The 19,383-nt window shown below is 45.2% G+C and overlaps 1 protein-coding gene across 3 annotated transcripts in view; it reads left to right on the forward strand.

Moving 5' to 3' along the window:
• Nucleotides 1–389: 389 nt before the first annotated feature.
• The window catches only part of LUC7L (LUC7 like), a 37,175-nt gene continuing 18,181 nt past the window's right edge, over nt 390–19,383 (forward strand). For 2 of the 3 annotated variants that reach the window (XM_045072248.1, XM_045072249.1), the window contains exons 1-3: nt 401–585; nt 2,523–2,617; nt 6,604–6,702. In XM_045072248.1, the coding sequence (XP_044928183.1) occupies nt 525–585; nt 2,523–2,617; nt 6,604–6,702 (255 nt within the window). In that variant the 5' untranslated portion in view covers nt 401–524. Of the gene's footprint in view, nt 586–1,473; nt 1,545–2,522; nt 2,618–6,603; nt 6,703–19,383 lie in introns of all 3 variants that reach the window. The other variant, XM_045072250.1, reaches the window with a different exon arrangement.

The following is a 19,383-nucleotide window of genomic DNA, read 5'->3' on the forward strand; positions in this document are numbered from 1 at the left end:
TATAATTTTTTAAGGTTTTATTTATTTGACAGAGAGAGGGAACACAGCAGGGGGAGTGGGAGAGGAAGAAGCAGGCTTCCCGCTAAGCAAGAAGCCCCATAGGGGATTCGATCCCAGCACCCTGGGATCCTGACCTGAGCTGAAGGCAGACGCTTAATCCAGTGAGCTACCCGGGTGCCCCTATTTTATTTTATAATTTAATTTAATTTATTTTATTGCACTTTGTCTCAATAGAAAGGTCTCCGAACCTAGAGCAAAATCAGGGTTGGTTGGACCCTCTCGGCTGGTCTCCCCCAGGGCGGAGTTTCAGTTCCTGTTCCGCCCACCCCACCCATAAACTACATTTCCCAGCAGGCTCAGCGCCCCCGCCTACGCACTTCCTCCCGGCGTTCCCCGCGGCAGGAAGGAGCCGAGCGGGCTCGAGGCCGACGCGACCAGGTTTCGTCGCCGCTGCCGCCGCCGCTGCTGTCCCACCGCTCTGAGAGGAGTCGTAGCCGCCGTCCCTGCCGCTCTCGCCGGCCACCATGTCCGCCCAGGCGCAGATGCGGGCCCTGCTGGACCAGCTCATGGGCACGGCCCGGGACGGTGAGTCGGAGCGGCCGGACCGGCGAGGGGTTGGGGCGGGAGTGAGGCGAGGCCGCCGGGCGGCCTGAGGCGGGGGCCGCGACCGTCTGCGCCTGCGCCGGACACCCTCCCCCTCCCCCGCGCGCCGACCGCAGGCGCCGGGCCTTTGTCTGAGGCGGCGGCGGCGGCCGGCTTCTCCCTCGCTGACGGCAGTGCCCCGGGTGGCTCCTGCCTCGGCGCCCGAGTCGCGGGTGGGGCTCCAGCCCCGGTCCCACGGGCCGTCCTGCGGCTTTCTCCCTGGCCGGCGCCGCGCCTCGCCCCGCCCCCCGCCCGCGGCCTCGCGCCGCCCCGGCAGGCCGCGGAGTCGGCGAAGGGCGCGTCGGCGTGGGCTGCACTTCGCCGGCGGCGGCGGCGGCGGGGCTCCGCGGGAAGGACGCTCCGTGCCAGCCGAGGGGGCCGGGCGGGCCCGCGGCCCCGGGCGTGGCTGCCGTGCCTGGCGCCGCCGTCCGTGGAGCTTGTGCAGCGCGGGTTCCCGCGGCGCCGAGCGGGCCGGCCCTCGCAGCCGCGCGGGGGCCCTCCGTTGAGCTAGCGCTTGCAGTCGTTAGGTGCAGGTCGGACAGGGACGGCGTAGGGAGGCCGAGCGGTCGCGGTGGTTGTCTCGGGAGCGAGCGGTCGCGCCTTCGCGGCCCGGTGCGCCCGCCGTGGTCTGTGTTTTCTCTTCCGCCCGTGGACGGAGCTGTAGTTCCCGCTGGCACACTCGCAGGGCTGTGCGGACTCTTTGCACTCTACTCCGTAGGGGAATAAGTGCTTTTTAGCGTTCTTTGTATATTGAGTTGCTTTTGAATTGCTTCCCATACTTGTATTTCCTACAAACTGAACAATTGTGGCCCCTCTATTTTATTCATAAAGGTTCAGTGTATCTTTGCCTGCCTACATCAATCTGCAAGGGAGTTGCAGAAAAGCCTCATGTTCATCGAGCCGTGAGTCACAACCAATTTCTAAGCTGTTATAACGAAAAAGTGTGTGCTTTTTTTCACGAATAACTTTAAAAGTGTAGTTCAGAAAGCAAACATTTTCAGTAAAGAGACACGACATGAATCCTGGATGCTTGCGAATCCTGAAGTGTATTCCTCCTCTTCTCATATGACACAGCTCTGTGTAGACACAGATTAGCTTTAAAGTTTGTCACGTTCCACTTTGCCTTTACTTTTATGTATCGTTCCCCCAACTTCCTTACTGCAGGTGGGGCAAGAAAACTTTCCCTTTAAAACTTTTCAACAGCGGGCATAAAATTCTGCAGCTGAGGTCTTGAAGAATGCAGATGGGTACAGTATGTGTTGGAACTCACAGTGTGTATTGACTAATCTAGTTCCCCCCTTTTTTTTTCTCCTTTGGTATTGTCTTGTTAAAAGTGACTCCCAGGTGCCAACTTTCTTTTTTAAGGGTGGGGGCGAAGGAGACAGGAAGATTAAGTCTAGATCATTTATCAGCCAGTGGTAGAGTTCGAAAGCTTTCTTCTTCATGTGATTTTGGGCAAAATACTGCCTATGTATTTGTCCATAGCAGAACGATCAGAGTAATACGTAGCTTCTGTTGGTGGACACTACCAGCCATAAGTCAGATGTGGTGATTCATGGCCCTCTGATCAGCGTGGGGTTTGGTATCATTGCCCACATGTATGTGTGCGGTTAACGGCCTTTTGGTGCTCAGCCTCTTACTTCAGATTCCTTGACTTCTTTGGCACAATGATGGAGTCAGATCTCATAAAGTGTGTGATTCTTCATGATACATTTAGCATCAAAAAACATCCGTATCCCGCTCCAGTTGTAAATACCTCTAGATCAGCCTTCCATTGTATTTGGTAGTCTGCCAACCATCCAGGTGAATTGTCGTACCAGATGTGCTTTGGTGCTTAACGTGGTAATATTGTCTTATTTAAAACCACAAATGAATTTCAGGAGACGAAACCAGACAGAGGGTCAAGTTTACAGATGACCGTGTCTGCAAGAGTCACCTTCTGGACTGCTGCCCTCATGATATCCTGGCTGGGACGGTAGGTGTATTCGGGGTTGGGGGAACATCATGGAACACTCAGACATGGGGGCTGCCTTTACCAGGCAGAAATCACTTACTGCCTTTCAAATGATAGATTGTTAATTTGGTGGAATCTTGTTATGGGACCTACTTCACTGCTGTAAGAATTTCTCTCTGTAAGTTACCATCTATTTTGTAGAACCACTTTTATGGAGGTTCATAACCAAGTAGTATGAGTTGTATCATTTGGCTAAACCAGAAAAGTACGGTTCAGATCAGCCTTTAGTTCTTTGAAAATTCCGGGTTCATTGGTTGGGTTTCATGATTGAGCATATGCCGGTGCTAGACTTTTGATCTAACGACATACTTTCCTTTTTTTTTGTTTGCAGCAGTGCAAGGTTTATTGAGTGATAGCCGAGTGATAGTACAAAGTTCCTCAGGAGGGAGGGGACCTGATAGGGTTGTCCAGGTTGTTTTTAATAATTCAGTTGGATATACCAACCGAGTTTTTAGCATTGTGTTACAATACCCTTTCAAGAAATCAGCATGTGATCCAATGAATATCCACCTCTAAAATTGTACATTCACTTTGGACGAACCAAATAGATAAAGGCTAGTTTATGGAATATGCATTTATTCAAAATCAAATAGGATTGGAGAATACCAAAGGGTAGAGAACCATCTACAGCGATACTGTCACTTAGAGCCAAGGAGTCCTGTAAAGACCACCACCGTGTTTGGATGGCACAGCCACCTCATGGAGTATGAAAACTGTCTGCTCATTTTAAGGGTCAAGTGTGCATCCACTAGGGAACATTTTCTTCATGATTAATTGTTGCTGTTCTCGTTACCATTGTGAGGGGAGCAGCCTGTGGGAAATCGCACGTATGTATTAGATCTTCTCAAGCTGACTCTACAGAGGGCAACTAGGAGATGAATGTCCAACATTGTCCCTTTGTTACCTGAGGTTTTGCCTGTAGTTGGACCTGATGTAGAGAGATGCTTTGCTATGGATTGTTGTTTGTACCATCAGTGTAGACTAATGGCTTCCACTGGTTAAGAGCAGTTCTGCTGAAGGAAAATCCTGTAGGGAGGCATCAGAACTTGGAACTGCTGATTGCTCTTAAGGGGAGAAACCAAGGGATGGATGTGCACGAGTGTGAAGCATCTTGGTTTCTTGAGGGGAGGTCAGAACCCTGGGTAGCATTGTTCCAGAATGCTGGTGAGAAAAGTAACCAGAATGAAGGCATTTCCTGCCAGCGTTTATTGTGTCAGGTACAGATGAATTCCTCAGCTATTTACTGAACACCTGCTGTGTGCCGGGCACTGTGGATATGGTGCCAGTAAAATAAAGGCTTCAGCCAGTGGAGGAAGAAGACGGACAATGAATAGATAACGGGTTGTTTTAGTTATCGCGAAGTGGCTAAGTGAAAGTGGCTGTAATCATCCGTCTTCACAGGATTGCTCCAGGCCCAAGTTGTTGCTCAGAACCATCTCCTGTCATTAGAGGTGAGGCACGGAGGAACAGTTTCATCGAGGCTTAACCGGAAAATACAGTATTGGTTAGTGGGTCTGGGAGAATAAGATAGCTGGAGGGAATGTAGTGTAACTTGTCTCAGTGGAAGTATGTTTGTTTTCCAAAAGTTCTGAAAGGAGCCTTGAGTACCCTTCCGTGTCACCAGTGCGAGGCAACCAGAGGGTAGAGAACACAGGTGTTCCTTCGGTAGAAACGATTTTGACATGCTGGATTTAACAGCCTCTTAAAATCTTCTGGAAGAAGACTTACTGTGGTATTTCAGCTGTGTTTGGTGCTTAGCTGCCAGGGGAACTGGCCCGCCAGTATTTCCTGCCTCATACACAGTCAGAGAGTAACCATGGAACCCAGGTCTGTCCTCTGCTTGCATTAGCCCTGGCTGCTTGAGACTTCTCAGCCAAAGGAAGGCCAGCAGTAGATTTTTGCTTCATGAGTGGTTCAGTGATGTCAAAATTTTCTTGACAGTTGAAGTTCGTAGAGCGGTAATTTATTTGTACTTAAAATGGCTTAGTAGTGAAGGTTTTAGTGCTTCCTTCCGCTGGTGGTGGGTTTTCTTGGAGATACAGAGTTTTCATTAGCTTTTAAGCATTTCTGTTTGCCAGTTACTTTGCAGCAATGGTTCTTGGTTTTTGTTTGTGGAGACTGTATATTTTATTTTATTTTACTTATTTGACACAGAGAGATAGTGAGAGAGCACAAGCAGGGGGAGCCGCATCCAGGCAGGCAGAGGGAGAGGGAGAAGCAGGCTCCGCCCTGAGCAAGGAGCCCGACATGGGTCTTGATTTCAGGATCCTGGGATTATGACCAGAGCCGAAGGCAGCCGCTTAACCCACTGAGCCACCCAGGCGCTCTGAGACGGTGTATTTTAAAGAATCATCCTGATACTTAAAAGAGAGAATGAAGTGAAAGTTGTTCAGTGGTCCAGGGAGAGCGATTCTGGCTCGGCTGGTAGAAACGTTGTTGCCCTGCCTCTAGATTCCCCTCAGGTAACAGAATCCCAGGGCTACATGTAACTTCATGGGAAGAATAATGAAGAGGAGAGGCCTTTAGTGTTTAAATGCAGAAGTTGACCTCAGTCTAAAGGAAGATGAGCTCCGCAGTAGGGAGCCGGCTGTTGGTTCTATCACTGTTCATACTAAAGGACGTTTTGTTAGTGAGCAGGGCGTGCACGTTCTATGAGACTAGGGCCCAAGAGTCAGGTACTGCCAGCCACCCTAATTGGCCTAAAATGTTAAGTACTTTATAATCCATGAAGTTTTTGAGCTCCTTTTGGACATAGTTGTACTCTGAGCTTAAAGGAGGTCCTGGCCTCCATCATTGATTGTTTGTTTACTAGTTACGAGGACACGTTTTGGTCAAAATGCTTGGGCTTTGCAGGTGTCTCCTCACGGTTATGCTGGGTTTTGTTAACTTGCACTGTGTGACTTGATAGCAGACAAACCTTGCTTTTGCTCTTGATGGCCAGAGGCGGAGGGTGCCGTCTCAGAGTCCCACTCTCAGATTCATTGTTGCGCATGTGCTTACAACACACAGCAGCACATCAGGCTAATCTTACTGGTAACACAGGTCATTTGTTTCAGTGAAACAACCTTTTGTTTCTCAAATGGGACGACTGAGTGGCCTGATTCTCTGTCTCCAATCATATCCAGGGTCATTTACTAGGTTAGGAGAGTGTTTGGAGGATTTTTTGGACCTGTTCTGCTTCATGTCTTCTGATATCCGAAGAGGTGTACAGAGCCAAGCGTTAGGTTGTGTTGTAGTTGTCCAGACCTGGTTGCTATCTGCTCTGTCCTTGTCCTTTCTTTGCACCTTAGGCATTGAGCATCTCGCGTACTGAAGATTGCAGGAAGGAATGCCTAGAAATTTGTGGCTGTTGGTGATACTCTTGTTTTCTGGTGTCTTCCTTGCGGCCTCTCCCTTCCTCCATGCTGTTGTTTACTTAATAGATGTTTCTTCTTCATTTTTAAAAGATTTTATTTATTTATGTATTTAGAGAGAGGCTGAATGGGACAAGGGGGGAGAGGGAAAGGGAGAGAATCCCAGGCAGGCTTCCCGCTGAGTGTGGAGCTTGCCGCAGGGCTCTATGCCACATCCCTGAGACTTGAGCAGAAATCAGGAGTTGGACACTCACCTGACTGAGCCACCCAGGTGCCCCACTGAATAGATTTCTTACATGTCTGATGCAAAAGTAAAACTAGCAAAAACTAATTAATACGGTTTCCATTATTAGTCCAGTATCTCTGGGTCTAGAAGAGACAGAAACCTTCGCACTTAAACGTATCAAAGTGTCATATTATCATGGTGATAGAAGAAAAGTACGATTTCTTGGCTATGTACTGTTTCTTAATATTTTTATTACAGTTTACTGTTCAAAAAGGTGTTGTTTATTTTGGTAACAGTTGAAACACCAGGTCATGTGCTTTCTGCAGTGGGTAGATGTTCATGTGTAAACTTCTGTTTCTTTCTCACAGCGCATGGATTTAGGAGAATGTACCAAAATCCACGACTTGGCCCTCCGAGCAGATTATGAGATTGCAAGTAAAGAAAGGGACCTGTTTTTTGAATTAGATGTAAGTTTTATTTTATGTTGATTTGTCTTTACCTTGAAGAGCCAAATACCAACTAACAAGAATAAAAATGTAACATTTGTAAGTTATGCAGCAGAATAACAAAAGAGATAATTTGTTATTCTGCCAGTAGGGCTGGGAGCTAGAATGGCAAGTAATACTTGCTGTCACCTGTGAGTCTACCACCCCAGCACTGTTGTGCATTTTTGTGTGTATCATTTCCTTTTAAAAGTGTTATTATGTATTTTTATGGTTCCTTGAACTTTATATTTTTGCTTGTTTTTAAGCCTTAAAAGAATAGTTTCATAGCACAATCTTTAATAACCTTACTTTTTCATTCAGTATTGTATTTTTGTTTACCCGTTTTTTTGGGTTTGGTTAATCTCATTGCTGCTTGAGTATGCCCCAAACTCTCTTCATTATCCATAGACACCTGGCTTGGTTCTTGGGTGTGGGTTTTGTTTGTTTTGTTTTGTTTTGCTACTACAAACAGTATTACGAATGTTCTGAAATATATTCTTGGTATATGTGTATTAGGGTTCATTTAGGGTCTGTTTCGAGGGGAGGAAGTTTTGGCTGGTAAGGATTGTATACGTTCATCCTTGTGAGCTGGTTTTGTAATGGCGTCCTTTCTCTGTCTCATTTCTGTTGTTGATAAAGCCATGGTATCAATTTATACCCCAATAGTGTTGAATTTTTGCAATTCACTGGTTATAAAATGGAATTTCACAATTTTTTTTTAAACTGTTACCTCCCAAAGGAACCCTTTTTTAGACTTTTCTTCCTAATATGTCCCCTGTCCTTCAATGAAATTTTGTTACCACAGAAACCTGAGTATTACCTTAATGTGCTGTAGTATTCCAGGCCACAAACCACTGTGATAGCTAAGATTTCTTTTTCACCCTTTAAAACAGCAGTTTTCACCTCTGAGTGCAGGATTTAGCCACCCCATTTGTTTTTTTCTTTTTCCTAACTGTCCATCACTAGTGTGACCAAAGGTCACTAAAGGGGTGTGGTGGCATTCAGGTTCCTGAGTGAAGACTGGGAAGGGACAGAACTTGGTGTGAGGAAGCCACGGAATGGCGTCTCTTCTCACCAAAGGACATCATAAAGGATGTGTTGTAGCTGGAGTAAACTCTCTTTAAACAGTAGTCTTGGGGCACCTGGGTGGCTCAGTGGGTTAAAGCCTCTGCCTTCTGCTCAGGTCATGATCCCAGGGTTCTGGGATCAAGTCCCACATCAGGCTCTCTGCTCATCAGGGAACCTGCTTCCTCCTCTTTCTCTGCCTGCCTCTCTGCCTACTTGTGATCTCTGTCAAATAAATAAATAAAATATTTAAAAAAACAAACAAAAAACAGTAGTCTTTTTTTTTTTTTTAAAGATTATTTATTTATTTGACAAAGATCACAAGCAGGCAGAGAGAGAGGAGGATGCAGGCTCCCCGCTGAGCAGAGAGCCAGATGTGGAGCTCGATCCCAAGATCCTGAGATCATGACCTGAGCTGAAGGCAAAGGGTTAACCCACTGAGTCACCCAGGCGCCCCTAAGCCAGTAGTCTTAAAAGTCATTAAGATTAATTCTTTTCAAATTCCTTTAACCACCCTGTGCTCTCAGTGTTGAATATTTGTATTAACTAAAAGTGCCTTTATCAACAGCTTGACTAACAGAAGAGGCTTGGAAAGGGAATTTTTCTATATTATGAGTTTACGTTCTTCAGTAACCTGCAGGTGCTTATGCAAGGAGGCCATTACTTTCGGATGTCAAGTTTCAGAAACTGGTAGATACACAGGTGTATTTTTTGAAATCTCAGATTTAATAATGTTTCCTGGATCAGAGGTCTTAGCATTTCTACTAAATCAGAATGTCAGTGCATTTTTTTTTTTTTTAAGATTTTATTTATTTATTTGCCAGAGAGAGAGAGAGAGCGCGCGTGAGCACAGGCAGGCAGAGTGGCAGCAGAGGCAGAGGTTAGAAGCAGGCTTCCTGCCGAGCAAGGGGCCGGATGTGGGACTCGATCCCAGGACACTGGGATCATGACCTGAGCTGAAGGCAGCCGCTTAACCAACTGAGCCACCCAGGCGTCCCATGTCAGTGCATTTTTTAAATGCCCTGATAAATTTAAAGTTAGACACAGATGAGTAGAAGAAATGGAGTCAGTGACTGAAACACACATTTAGTGTATTTTGAAGGAGGTGTGTTTAGCCAGTGTGCAGAAGGGTAGAAAGTGTTCTTTTGTTTGTTTTTTTGTTTTGTTTTGTTTTTAAAGATTTTATTTATTTATTTGTCAGAGAGAGGTCACAAGTAGGCAGAGAAGCAGGCAGAGAAAGAGAGAGGAGGAAGCAGGCTCCCCGCCGAGCAGAGAGCCCGATTTGAGACTCAATCCCAGGACCCTGAGATCATGACCTGAGTCGAAGGCAGCGGCTTAACCCGCTGAGCCACCCAGGCGCCCCTGTTTGTTTGTTTTTTTAATGGATATTGTTGAAAACTATCCATTAGCCAGTAGGAAAATACCCAGTTGGATCCCTAGGAAATGAATTTTGTTTGTCATCTTAATGCTATAAAGTCTAGAAGCTATAAGAGGAAGGAGGGTACATTTGTGTAAAAACTTGAAATTTAGTCTAACAAAAATACCTGTACATGAGATGCCTGGCTTGCTCGATCTGAAGAGCATGTGATTCTTGATCCTGGGGTCACAAGTTTGAGCCTTGTGCTTGGTGTGAAGATTATTGGAAAAAAGTTCCCTTTTGTGCAATGAGAATAAATTGGGACAGGACATTGACAGTGTGTATGATGATGGGCTAGTTATCTTAAATGTAAAATTCATCATAATTGACAAGAATGGTATCAGTGGCTCAATTTAAAAATGAGCAAAGGATAGAAAAGGACATTTCCCGTGGGCATCTAATCCTGTGACAGATGCTCCCCTGGCTCAGAACCGAAGAAATGGAGGGTCAGATAGTCCTGATACACCTCCTGGTAACTTAGCGTCTCAAGATGTGAAAGCACATGCCAGCCCGGCCAGTTCTAGGATCACATCTCACTGGTACAAAGACATACCTGTCCTAGAATATTCCTACAGCATTCATAGCTTCAGGCAACAGGAACCAGGTTGGCTTCCTCAGTAAGGGACTGCCTAAATCAGTCACTCTTTAGGGTAGAATCATGGATAACTGTGAAAAGAAAATTGGCCTGTTCGTTGTATTGTTGATGTGAAAGTATCTGCAAGACAGATTAAGTGGATAAGCAAAGTCTAATATCCTACTTCTCTAGTGTTTATTTTTTTGATTTAATTTTTTGGGAAGAATTTATTTATTTATTTAAACAAATAAATAAATAGGAAGCTCCACTCTTGCAGGAGTGGAGGTGGGGGCTGAAGGAGAGAGATAAGCAGACTTTGCGCTGAGCATGGAGTGGGTGACAGGGCTTGGTCTCACAACCCCTGAGATCATGACCTGATCTGAAATCAGGAGTGTAACACTCATCTGACAGAGCCACCCAGGTGTACCCCCATAGTGTTTGGTTTTTTAGGATTTTTTTTTTAAAGGATTTATTTTAGAGACCGAGTGGGCACGCGTGTCCGCGGTATGTGTGCAAGTGGGAGGGACAGGGGGAGCAGCAGAAGCAGATTCCCCTCTGAGCTCGGAGCCCTACATCAGGCTCAGTCCCACAACCCTGAGATCAGGACCTGAGCTGAAACCAAGAGTCCAGTGCTCCAGGTGCCCCTTGTCTTGTTTTTTAAACAATGTGTTAAGTTGCATACATCCTTTTTTTTTTTTTTTTACTGATTTACTTATAAATGAGCTGTATGCCCAGCATGGGGCTTAAATTCACGACCCCGAGATCAAAAGTTGCATGCTCCACCAGCTGAGCCAGCCGGGTACTCCTCCACAGTGTATCTTGTGTTTGTTTTATTAAGGAGGGTGCTGTACACTTGTTAACATATTTAGATGTGCAGAGAGGTGTTTTAGAGGAACCCAAGAGGTTATAACCACTCTTAACTTGGTTGGAGGGTTAGAGCGGGGCAAGAGACCTTTGTGTACTATGTGAAAATTTATCATATATAGGAATCACTTTTTCTGTTAAAAAGGTAACCACCTCTCCCCCCAACTCCTTAAAGATCACTTTTGATCTTATAGATGGTTCATATTAAAATGTGAAGTGGAAGAAGTCCTCTTGCCCTGAAAATGAAGGGCATTTTGGAGTAGCCATATTTGAAGGAGGACAGTCTGTCAGGGTATATAGGAACTCATTCCAGAACTCTGCTGTTGGGAACATATCTTAGGGATATGTGCAAATGAGTGCACAGAAGAGATGCTGGTTGCAGAATTTTTTTAAAGGGAGAAGAGTTTAATTACACAGTGGAGTGTTGCATTATAAAGCTGAGAGGAAGATACCTCTGGGTGTTGAGGGTGGAGATTTTACCTTAAAAAGTTTCTTCAGTGGGTTTAAGATAAAATTCACATGCCATACAAATTACCCCACCTTTTGGTTTTTTTCTTTTCTTTTTTTAAGATAGGCTCCATACTTAGCATGAAGACCTTGTTTTGAACTTATACTTCTCAGTAGTGATTGGATGTACATGGGTTACTTTGATAAGTAATTAAATATGGCCTGACTTTAAATACCAAGCTAAAATAACTTCTTATCTCCTTAGTTTTACAGAATAAATTTTAATGGAAAAACAAAGGCTTTTCTTAAAAGACAGATTTGTAAAGTTAATTTAATGAAAATCAGTATTTTTAAATCTTTTTGGTAGGTAATGCATGTTCGCTGGGGGAGATTGCAGAGGTCTAAAAGGTTCAGATAAAAAAGTCTCCCCTTTCCATGTAACCAGCCATCCAGTAGTTCTCTGTAGGTTGGTTTCATCTTTTAAAGGTAGCTGATTCAGGATGAACAGATAGGATTATCAGAAGGCTAGTTGTGATGTTTTGTGTCAAAATTGAGAAGCAAGAATCCTTCAGAAACATTTTGGTCAGATGTGGTTAGTGGACGGATTCTTGCTAAACCTGACCTGCTGCTGGTGCTGCTGGGCTCCTGGGCTGCCCTGAGGCCCCTGCACTGTGCAAGGCCCCGGCCCTGGACCAGCATGTGGCTCCCAGGGGTCCCTCTTGAGGTTGGTTCCAAGGGCTGTAGTGTGGTCATCACTGTTGGGAAATGGGCCCGGGTTTCATTGTCATAGGGTAAACCATCACTAATGGAAGATTGGCTCCGGGTTTTTTTAGTAGTGTCTTTTTCCGTAGCTCACCAGATGTTTTGGGGAGTATCTCCATGATTGGCAATAACTCTGTTACACGGGCCCACCATTTACCAAGTACCCTAAGCCTGATGTTATTTGCCAGCATTAATGGAGGCAGCACCATGAGGTGCTGGCAGAGGAGTTGGATTTGGAGTGGGCCACTCAGGGCAACACCTGACCACAAGCTCAGAAAATTTGTTTTAATATTGAGAAGTTTATCAAATATATTAAAGATAGCAGACATTAAGTTATATTTTAAAACCGTTTTTGTTATACATAGGATGTGTTTTTTTTCTTTAGAACAATTATTGTAGTCGGGTCAGTGAGAAAGCTTTGCGTGTTCCACAGGCCTGCTAAGACATGCATGCGTTTTGTTTATTTTGTTTATTTTTTTTTAATTTTTTAAAATTTTATTTATTTATTTGACAGAGATCACAAGTAGGCAGAGAGAGAGGAGGAAGCAGGCTCCCCGCTGAGCAGAAAGCCCTATGTGGGGCTCGATCCCAGGACCCTGGGATCATGACCCGAGCCAAAGGCAGGGGCTTTAACCCACTGAGCCACCCAGGCACCCCATTGTTTATTTTTTTTATAAAAGAAAAACTTGGCTAAAACTTGGGGCTTTAGTTGATTTATTCATGATTCATTAGTTTAAAATAAAACCTGTCTTTACAGAGTGCGTCATTAAGATTTTTTTCTTAAGGTTTTATTTATTTATTTGAGATAGAGAATGAGAACAAGGAGGAGCAGCAGAGGAAGAGGGAGAAGCAGACTCTCGTGAGCAGGGAGCCTGATGTGGGACTGTCGCAGGACCCTGAGATCACGACCTGAGCGGAAGGCAGAGGCTTGACTGACTGAGCCACTCTGGTGTCCCTGTTGTTAAGATCTATTTTCATAATTAGTTGCTGAATTTATAGATTGACATTGGACTTTGGGTGATCTTTTATAAGAACTCATCAGCCCATTTTACAAATTTAAAATATTAAAAAAAATTTTTTTTTAAAGATTTTATTTATTTATTTGACAAAGAGAGATCACAAGTAGGCAGAGAGGCAGGCAGAGAGAGAGAGAGAGGAGGAAGCAGGCTCCCTGCTGAGCAGAGAGCCCGATTTGGGACTCAATCCCAGGACCCTGAGATCATGACCTGAGCCGAAGGCAGCAGCTTAACCCACTGAGCCACCCAGGCGCCCATATTTAAACAGTTTTTAAGAAGATGTCTTATAAGAACATTTGCGTATGTATGAGAAGACCTAAGATGTTCATTGCATCATTTTGCATTAGTGAAAAAGTGAAAATACCCAAATAACTTTCTTCTCAGAGGACCTAAAGTAGTCATGTTACAGTTAAATAAAATATTGCATGGCTGTAGATTGTAGAAGACAGATGTATGCATTGGTATGAAGAAGAAAAAATGGAAACTTACTAAACTGCCTTGTTTGGTTGGAATAAAAATTGAGTGCTTAGGTATGCATCTTAATGGAGTTTTTAAAAATATATACCAAATTCTTAAGTTTTTGTTTTTTTTCTAAGCCTTGTGGGAGCTGTTGGGGGGCAGTATGGAGGGAGAGAGTGAATCTCAAGCAGGCTCCATGCCCAGCTGGGAGCTAGATCTCTTGACCCTGAGATTATTACCTGGGCTGAAATCAAGAGTCATGCCTGACCCGACTGAGCTACCCGGGCACCCCATTAAGTGATTATTTCTTGTGAGAGGAGAGAAGAAACTACATTTTCTGTGTCCTGTGCAGTTATCAGGTCCTGCTAGCTAATGTAATAATAGGCAGAAATGAATATGTAAAAATATTTCTGTCTTGTGATTTATTTTTACAAATTTCTTGCTTTAGGAAGTAATTAGAAATATAGTCAGAGGTTGGTACATAAATGTATTCATGGTAGGATTGTTACAACGTTGGAAAATTGGACACAACAGAATTCTTTGTTCAAAAAGTGAGAAATGAGTTAGCAAATTAAGATTACTCCTGGCATAGACTGCCCTTGAAACTTTATAGAACCTACTTAATGACAGAACTGTGGTGATATCACGAGCAAGACAAAGGTGCAGAATTGTACCAGAGAGTTCACCTCTAGATTTTGGGAGGGGGTGCTCACTGAAGATACAGTACTTAGAGAATGGGTAGATCTGGCCTTTAAAACACGGAATGTGCCCTCCCCTCCGTTGAGGCGGTCCTTTAGTATTTGAAATGCAAGGAAGCAAACACATTATTTATTTATTTAAAGATTTTATTTATTCATTTGACAGAGACAGAGATCACAAGTACACAGAGAGGCAGGCAGAGAGAGAGAAGAGGAAGCAGTCTCCCCGCCAAGGAGAAAGCTCGATGCTGGGCTTGATCCCAGGATCAAGCCCGGCATCGAGCTCTCTCCCAGGACCCTGAGATCACGACCCGAGCTGAAGGCAGAGGCTCAACCCACTGAGCCACCCATGCACCCCAAAGCAGACACTTTAAAAGCAACAACTCACTGTTTTTTTTTTCTTTTTTTAAGCCTTTTTAATTTAAATAATCTCTACACCCAGTGTCCGCTGGATTTGTGACCTAACTCTTCCTACTGAGCCTCTCCAGGAGGCCCAGCAGCAGCAACTTGCTTCTTACCCCCCACAAGTGAACCTTGGCTAGTGAGGCTTTTTGTGGTGTACTGTTGGAAGCCTGGGTCACACTGCCAGTTTAGGAATAGGTTTTGGGTTAGAATTCTGAGGTTCTGTTGGCAAAAAGGAGGGTAGGAAGTTACATTCAGAGAGCATTTTAAAGCTATGATTACATGGATTATTTTTCAGTTAAGAAAAAAAAGACCAAGAGGGTGCCTGGGTTAAGGGTCTGGGTCCTGGGATTGAGTTCTGAATCAGGCTCCTTGCTCAGTGGGGAGTCGGCTTCTCCCTCTTCCCCTCCCCCTGCTCCTGAGCATGAGCAGTCTGTCTCTCTCAGATAAAATCTTTTCTCTTTTTTTTTTCTTTTATATATTTATTTATTTGACAGAGAGAGAGATGACAGGCAGGCAGAGAGAGAGGAGAAAGCAGTCTCCCTGCTGAGCAGAGAGCCCGATGCGGGGCTTGATCCCAGGACCCTGGGATCATGACCTGAGCCGAAGGCAGCGGCTTAACCCAGTGAGCCCCCCCTGGCGCCCCTCTTTTTTCTTTTTTGAAGTTCAAACATTCTTTTTCTTTTTTTTTTAAGATTTTATTTATTTATTTGACAGAAATCACAAGTAGGCAGAGAGGCAGGCGGGGGTGGGGGGGCGAAGCAGGCTCCCGGATGAGCAGAGAGCCCGATGCGGGGCTCGATCCCAGGACCCTGAGATCATGACCTGAGCCAAAGGCAGAGGCTTACTTAACACACTGAGCCACCCAGGCATCCCAAATAAAATCTTAAAAAAAAATTTTTTTTTTTAAATGTCTAAGAAGGGTTGATTTACAAGGGATTGATTGATTTGAGAAAGAGAGATTGCATCCCTGCAAGGGAGGGAAGAGGCAGGGAGAGAATCTCCAGCCAGCTTCCTGCTGAGTGCAGAGCCCAGTACAGGCTCAGTCTCAGGACCCTGAGATGATGACCTGAGCCAAGACCAAGAGTTGGACGCTTAACCATCTGAGCCACCCAGAGTTTTTATTAAATTTTATTCTGGAGAATCTCAAAAATCAAAAGTGGAATGCAGTCATACAGTGACATTCCTAGTACCCATCACTTAGCGTTGGGAATGATCAGCCCACAGCCAGCAGGGTTTCATCTCCCGCAGCTTCTCACAGATCTGCAGACAAACCGTGTGCGTCTCAGTCAGTCTGTAAATATTTCAGCATTGTCTTTGCCATGTGTGTTGAGATCTGGTATCACGCTTGGAATGAAGAATGCACTTGGCATGTTTTTAAAAATGTGTTCAGGAAAATTTTTAAAGATACAGAAGTGGACAGGATATTGTAATGAAATTTCTGGGTTCTGTCTCCCAGTTTTCGGTGATTATTGACATGAAAACTCTTCTTTTGTCTTTATCTTTGCGTTTCCCCCCTGGATATTTGGTCGTATTTTTTAGGGGCATCTGGGTGGCTCAGTCGCTTAAGCGTCTGCTTTCAGGTCCATTCAGGTCCTGGGATGGAGCCCCACGTCCGGCTGCCTGCTCAGCAAAGAGTGTGCTGCTTCCTCTCCCTCTGTTCCTCCCCTAGCTTGTGCTCAATTTCTCTCTCTCTCTCTCAAGTAAATAAAAATCTTTAAAAAAAATTATAGTTTTTAAGTACTATCTGGACCCATAGTGGAGCTTGAACCCACAACCCTGAGATCAAGAGTCACGTGCTCCCCTGAGCCAGGCAGGCGTGTGCCCCCCCACCCCCGCCCCATACCTGGATTTCTTTATACTAGCTACTAGACAGAATTTCCTCTGTAAATACTCTATCTAGAATTTGAGGATTTTATTAGAAATGGTTATCTTTAAAAATAATTTCTTAGCATCTGACTGACAGTGTTCGAATTTTCCAGATTGCTTCAGAAAGGATTCTTTTATAATTTAATTTCTTTGACTCAGGATTCAAAATAAGGGCTACATGTTAGAATGCTTTCGTAAACCTTTTAAAATCTATTTGTTTGAAAAAAACTAATTTTTTAGAAGTCTCATACCCTGGATTTTGGTGATTATAGCTTCATGATGTCTTGTTTAACATGTTTCCCTGGTCCTTGAAATTCTTGCTCTATAGGCATTGAGTCTGGAGGCTTGATCATCGGATTAAGGTTCTACGTTGTGGCTGGAACATTCCGAGGCGGAGCTTTGCACCTGCCCTTGGACCACCTCCGAGGCAGCAGTGGTTGCAACAGCTTTGACCTGCTGATGGTCAGGGCCCCCGTCTGCCTTCGGCCTGGTGCTTTAAGCGGCAGATGAGCGTTATTGCCTAGATGTGTTATTTCACAAAGGGTGCTGCATTTCTTACTAATGTGAGCACATATAGGGCTGTCGCTTGGTTCAGACTTGAACAGGACAGAAGGTGAAACCTCTCTCCTGCTCTGCTCTTCAGTCATCTGGTTTCCTCTAGAAGTAACCAGTGTCTTCCGTTGGCTTTAGAGTTCACGCAGATGCCTGAGGCAGACAGTATGTCTGTATTCCTGTTGTTACATGAGTGGTAGTTTCTACGCCTATTCGAGCCTAACCCTTCCTTTTTTTGTTTAACTTCTTAGTATACCTTTGTGTAGAGTTCCTCATTGCTTTTTGTGGCTGCACAGCCTGCCAAGGGATGGTACCTGCGTTACATGTCCAGTCCCCTGTTGGCGATCGTGGTCTGCATTACACAGCGCCGTTGTGCGCAGGTCTGCGCTGTCTGCACGCATCTGGGGGACGTTCCGAGACGCAGAACCGTTGCGTCAGAGGGTATCTGGGGTTTTGATGATACCGTGCTCCCACTGGCAGGCAGTAGAGTTCCTATCTTCACATCTTTGCTGATAGTGAGTAACCATGTTTTGGGGTCTTGGTTAGTCAGAGTTACTGGAAGATGATTCTTTGTGTAGGTGTTGCCTGCCTAGACCCTCAGCTTGAGCTTGGTGGGTGGAACCACTGGTACACCTGTCCTCACTGTTGTCTCCTTCTAGCCTAATATAGCCTCAGTCTGACCATGAAAGTGTTTTATCCAGAAATTTCTTAGGGATGGGTGTATGACGTCTTTCAGATTTCTGAACTTGAACACTGGCAAACAAACCACAGTATTAATACTTTAATTCAACCTGTGAAGCCGTTACAGAGCAGTACAATTGAGTTAAGAGTCCACATTATTGAAAGTATGGGGGCGCCTGGGTGGCTCAGTGGATTAAGCCACTGCCTTCGGCTCAGGTCATGATCTCAGGGTCCTGGGATCGAGCCCTGCATCCGGCTCTCTGCTCAGCAGGGAGCCTGCTTCCTTCTCTCTCTCTCTGCCTGCCTCTCAGTGTACTTGTAATTTCTCTCTGTCAAATAAATAAATAAAATCTTTAAAAAAAAAAAAAAGTATGAAGAATTTGATTCTTTTTAACTTGGTAAAAACACAGTTAACTTAGTTCCCAAATTGTCTTGGTTTGTGATGTTTTATTTGACAGGTTTCTGAAACTACACACGGTATCAACAAATTTCCAGACTTTTTAATATGCCAGTTGAGACCGGTTCTGATTATACCTACTTTTTCTGTGTACGATGAACCGTATAATAGTTAAAGTTACTAGGTCAGATATCCCGGGCGGGGATCCCTTTGTGACCTTGGGCAAGTTACTATAACTTGTCCTGTTCTTCTATGAACTGGGCTGGTGGTGACCGCCTCGGAGTTGTGCACATTTTGAGTGTAGGGAGTTTGGAGCCAAACCATAAGGGTCTTTGGACCCTGATGCCATCACTTAGTATTTTGGAAACTGTACCTCACTTTCTTCATCTGGGAAGTGGAGACTTTCGCAGTTTCACATGTGGCCGTTTTAAGGCACATGTGGACACGCAGCATAGGGGCTCATGTTCGCTGTGACCAGTCTCCCTGAGAGTGCGTCTCAGGCTCCTGGATTTCTGGCTGGTGTCATCTCTGCTGGGCTGGCGACACTGGGAACAGTGCTGCTCAGTCCTGAGTGTGGAGGAACGGCCTCCAGCAGCAGTGACACTCAGTTGCCTCCTGGTGTCAGCGCTGTGCCCAGGCCTCCTCAGCAGGCCGAGTTTCATCACAGCACTCTGAAGCTGGAGAGGTTCGGGGACTTTCTAGAGAATGGTAGATTGTGATTAGGGTTTAATTTTTAGACTTGAATATCCTTTCGTCTTTAAGACTTTATTTATTTATTTGACATAGAGTGAGAGAGCACAAGCAGGGGGAGCAGCAGAGGCAGAGGGAGAAGCAGGCTCCCTGCTGAGCAGGGAGCCCAATGCAGGGCTCAATCCCAGGACCTTGGGGTCATGACCTGAGCCGAAGGCAGATGCCCAACTGACTGAGCCCCCCCAGAGTGTCACCTCTTAAAAGAATGTGGCAGTTAAATGATGTCTGGTCTGCTGCGTCTGTAGCTAATTGGATTCTGCTGAAACTGCAGCTTGTTTCTTTAATGGATTGTGACCTGTCACCCTGACGAGTGGGTTCCTGGGTCTGTCGCAGGTGTGGGATCACTCTGGGCAGTTAACGGAAGGATCTGCACTATAGATTGAGGACCTCTGTGTGGGTGAAGCCGGAGCATTTGAGGATGGTCTGCCACGATCCATCGTCCCTTACGAGCACAGGAGTTGTGCCACCTGTGTCAGCTTGCTGGCACTGGATCCTGGCAAGTTAGCACCCTATCAGCGGAATGGTCAACTCTATCTTTCCAGAAAGTGTGGGGCACGCAGACAGATGATCATGGGCTTTCCTGATGGCTTCATTTGAACTTAGTGAAATGTTTATCAGGGAAACTATCTGAACGGGCCCACAACAGGAGAGAGGTCCTGAATTCTAGGAGTGAGTGAATGTGGAGTGAAACCAGGAGTTGGCGTCAGTGG

This window comes from Mustela putorius, unplaced genomic scaffold (genome assembly GCF_011764305.1).
Source record: "Mustela putorius furo isolate JIRA1106 unplaced genomic scaffold, ASM1176430v1.1 tig00004007_pilon_pilon_pilon, whole genome shotgun sequence".
Lineage (NCBI taxonomy): Eukaryota > Metazoa > Chordata > Mammalia > Carnivora > Mustelidae > Mustela > Mustela putorius.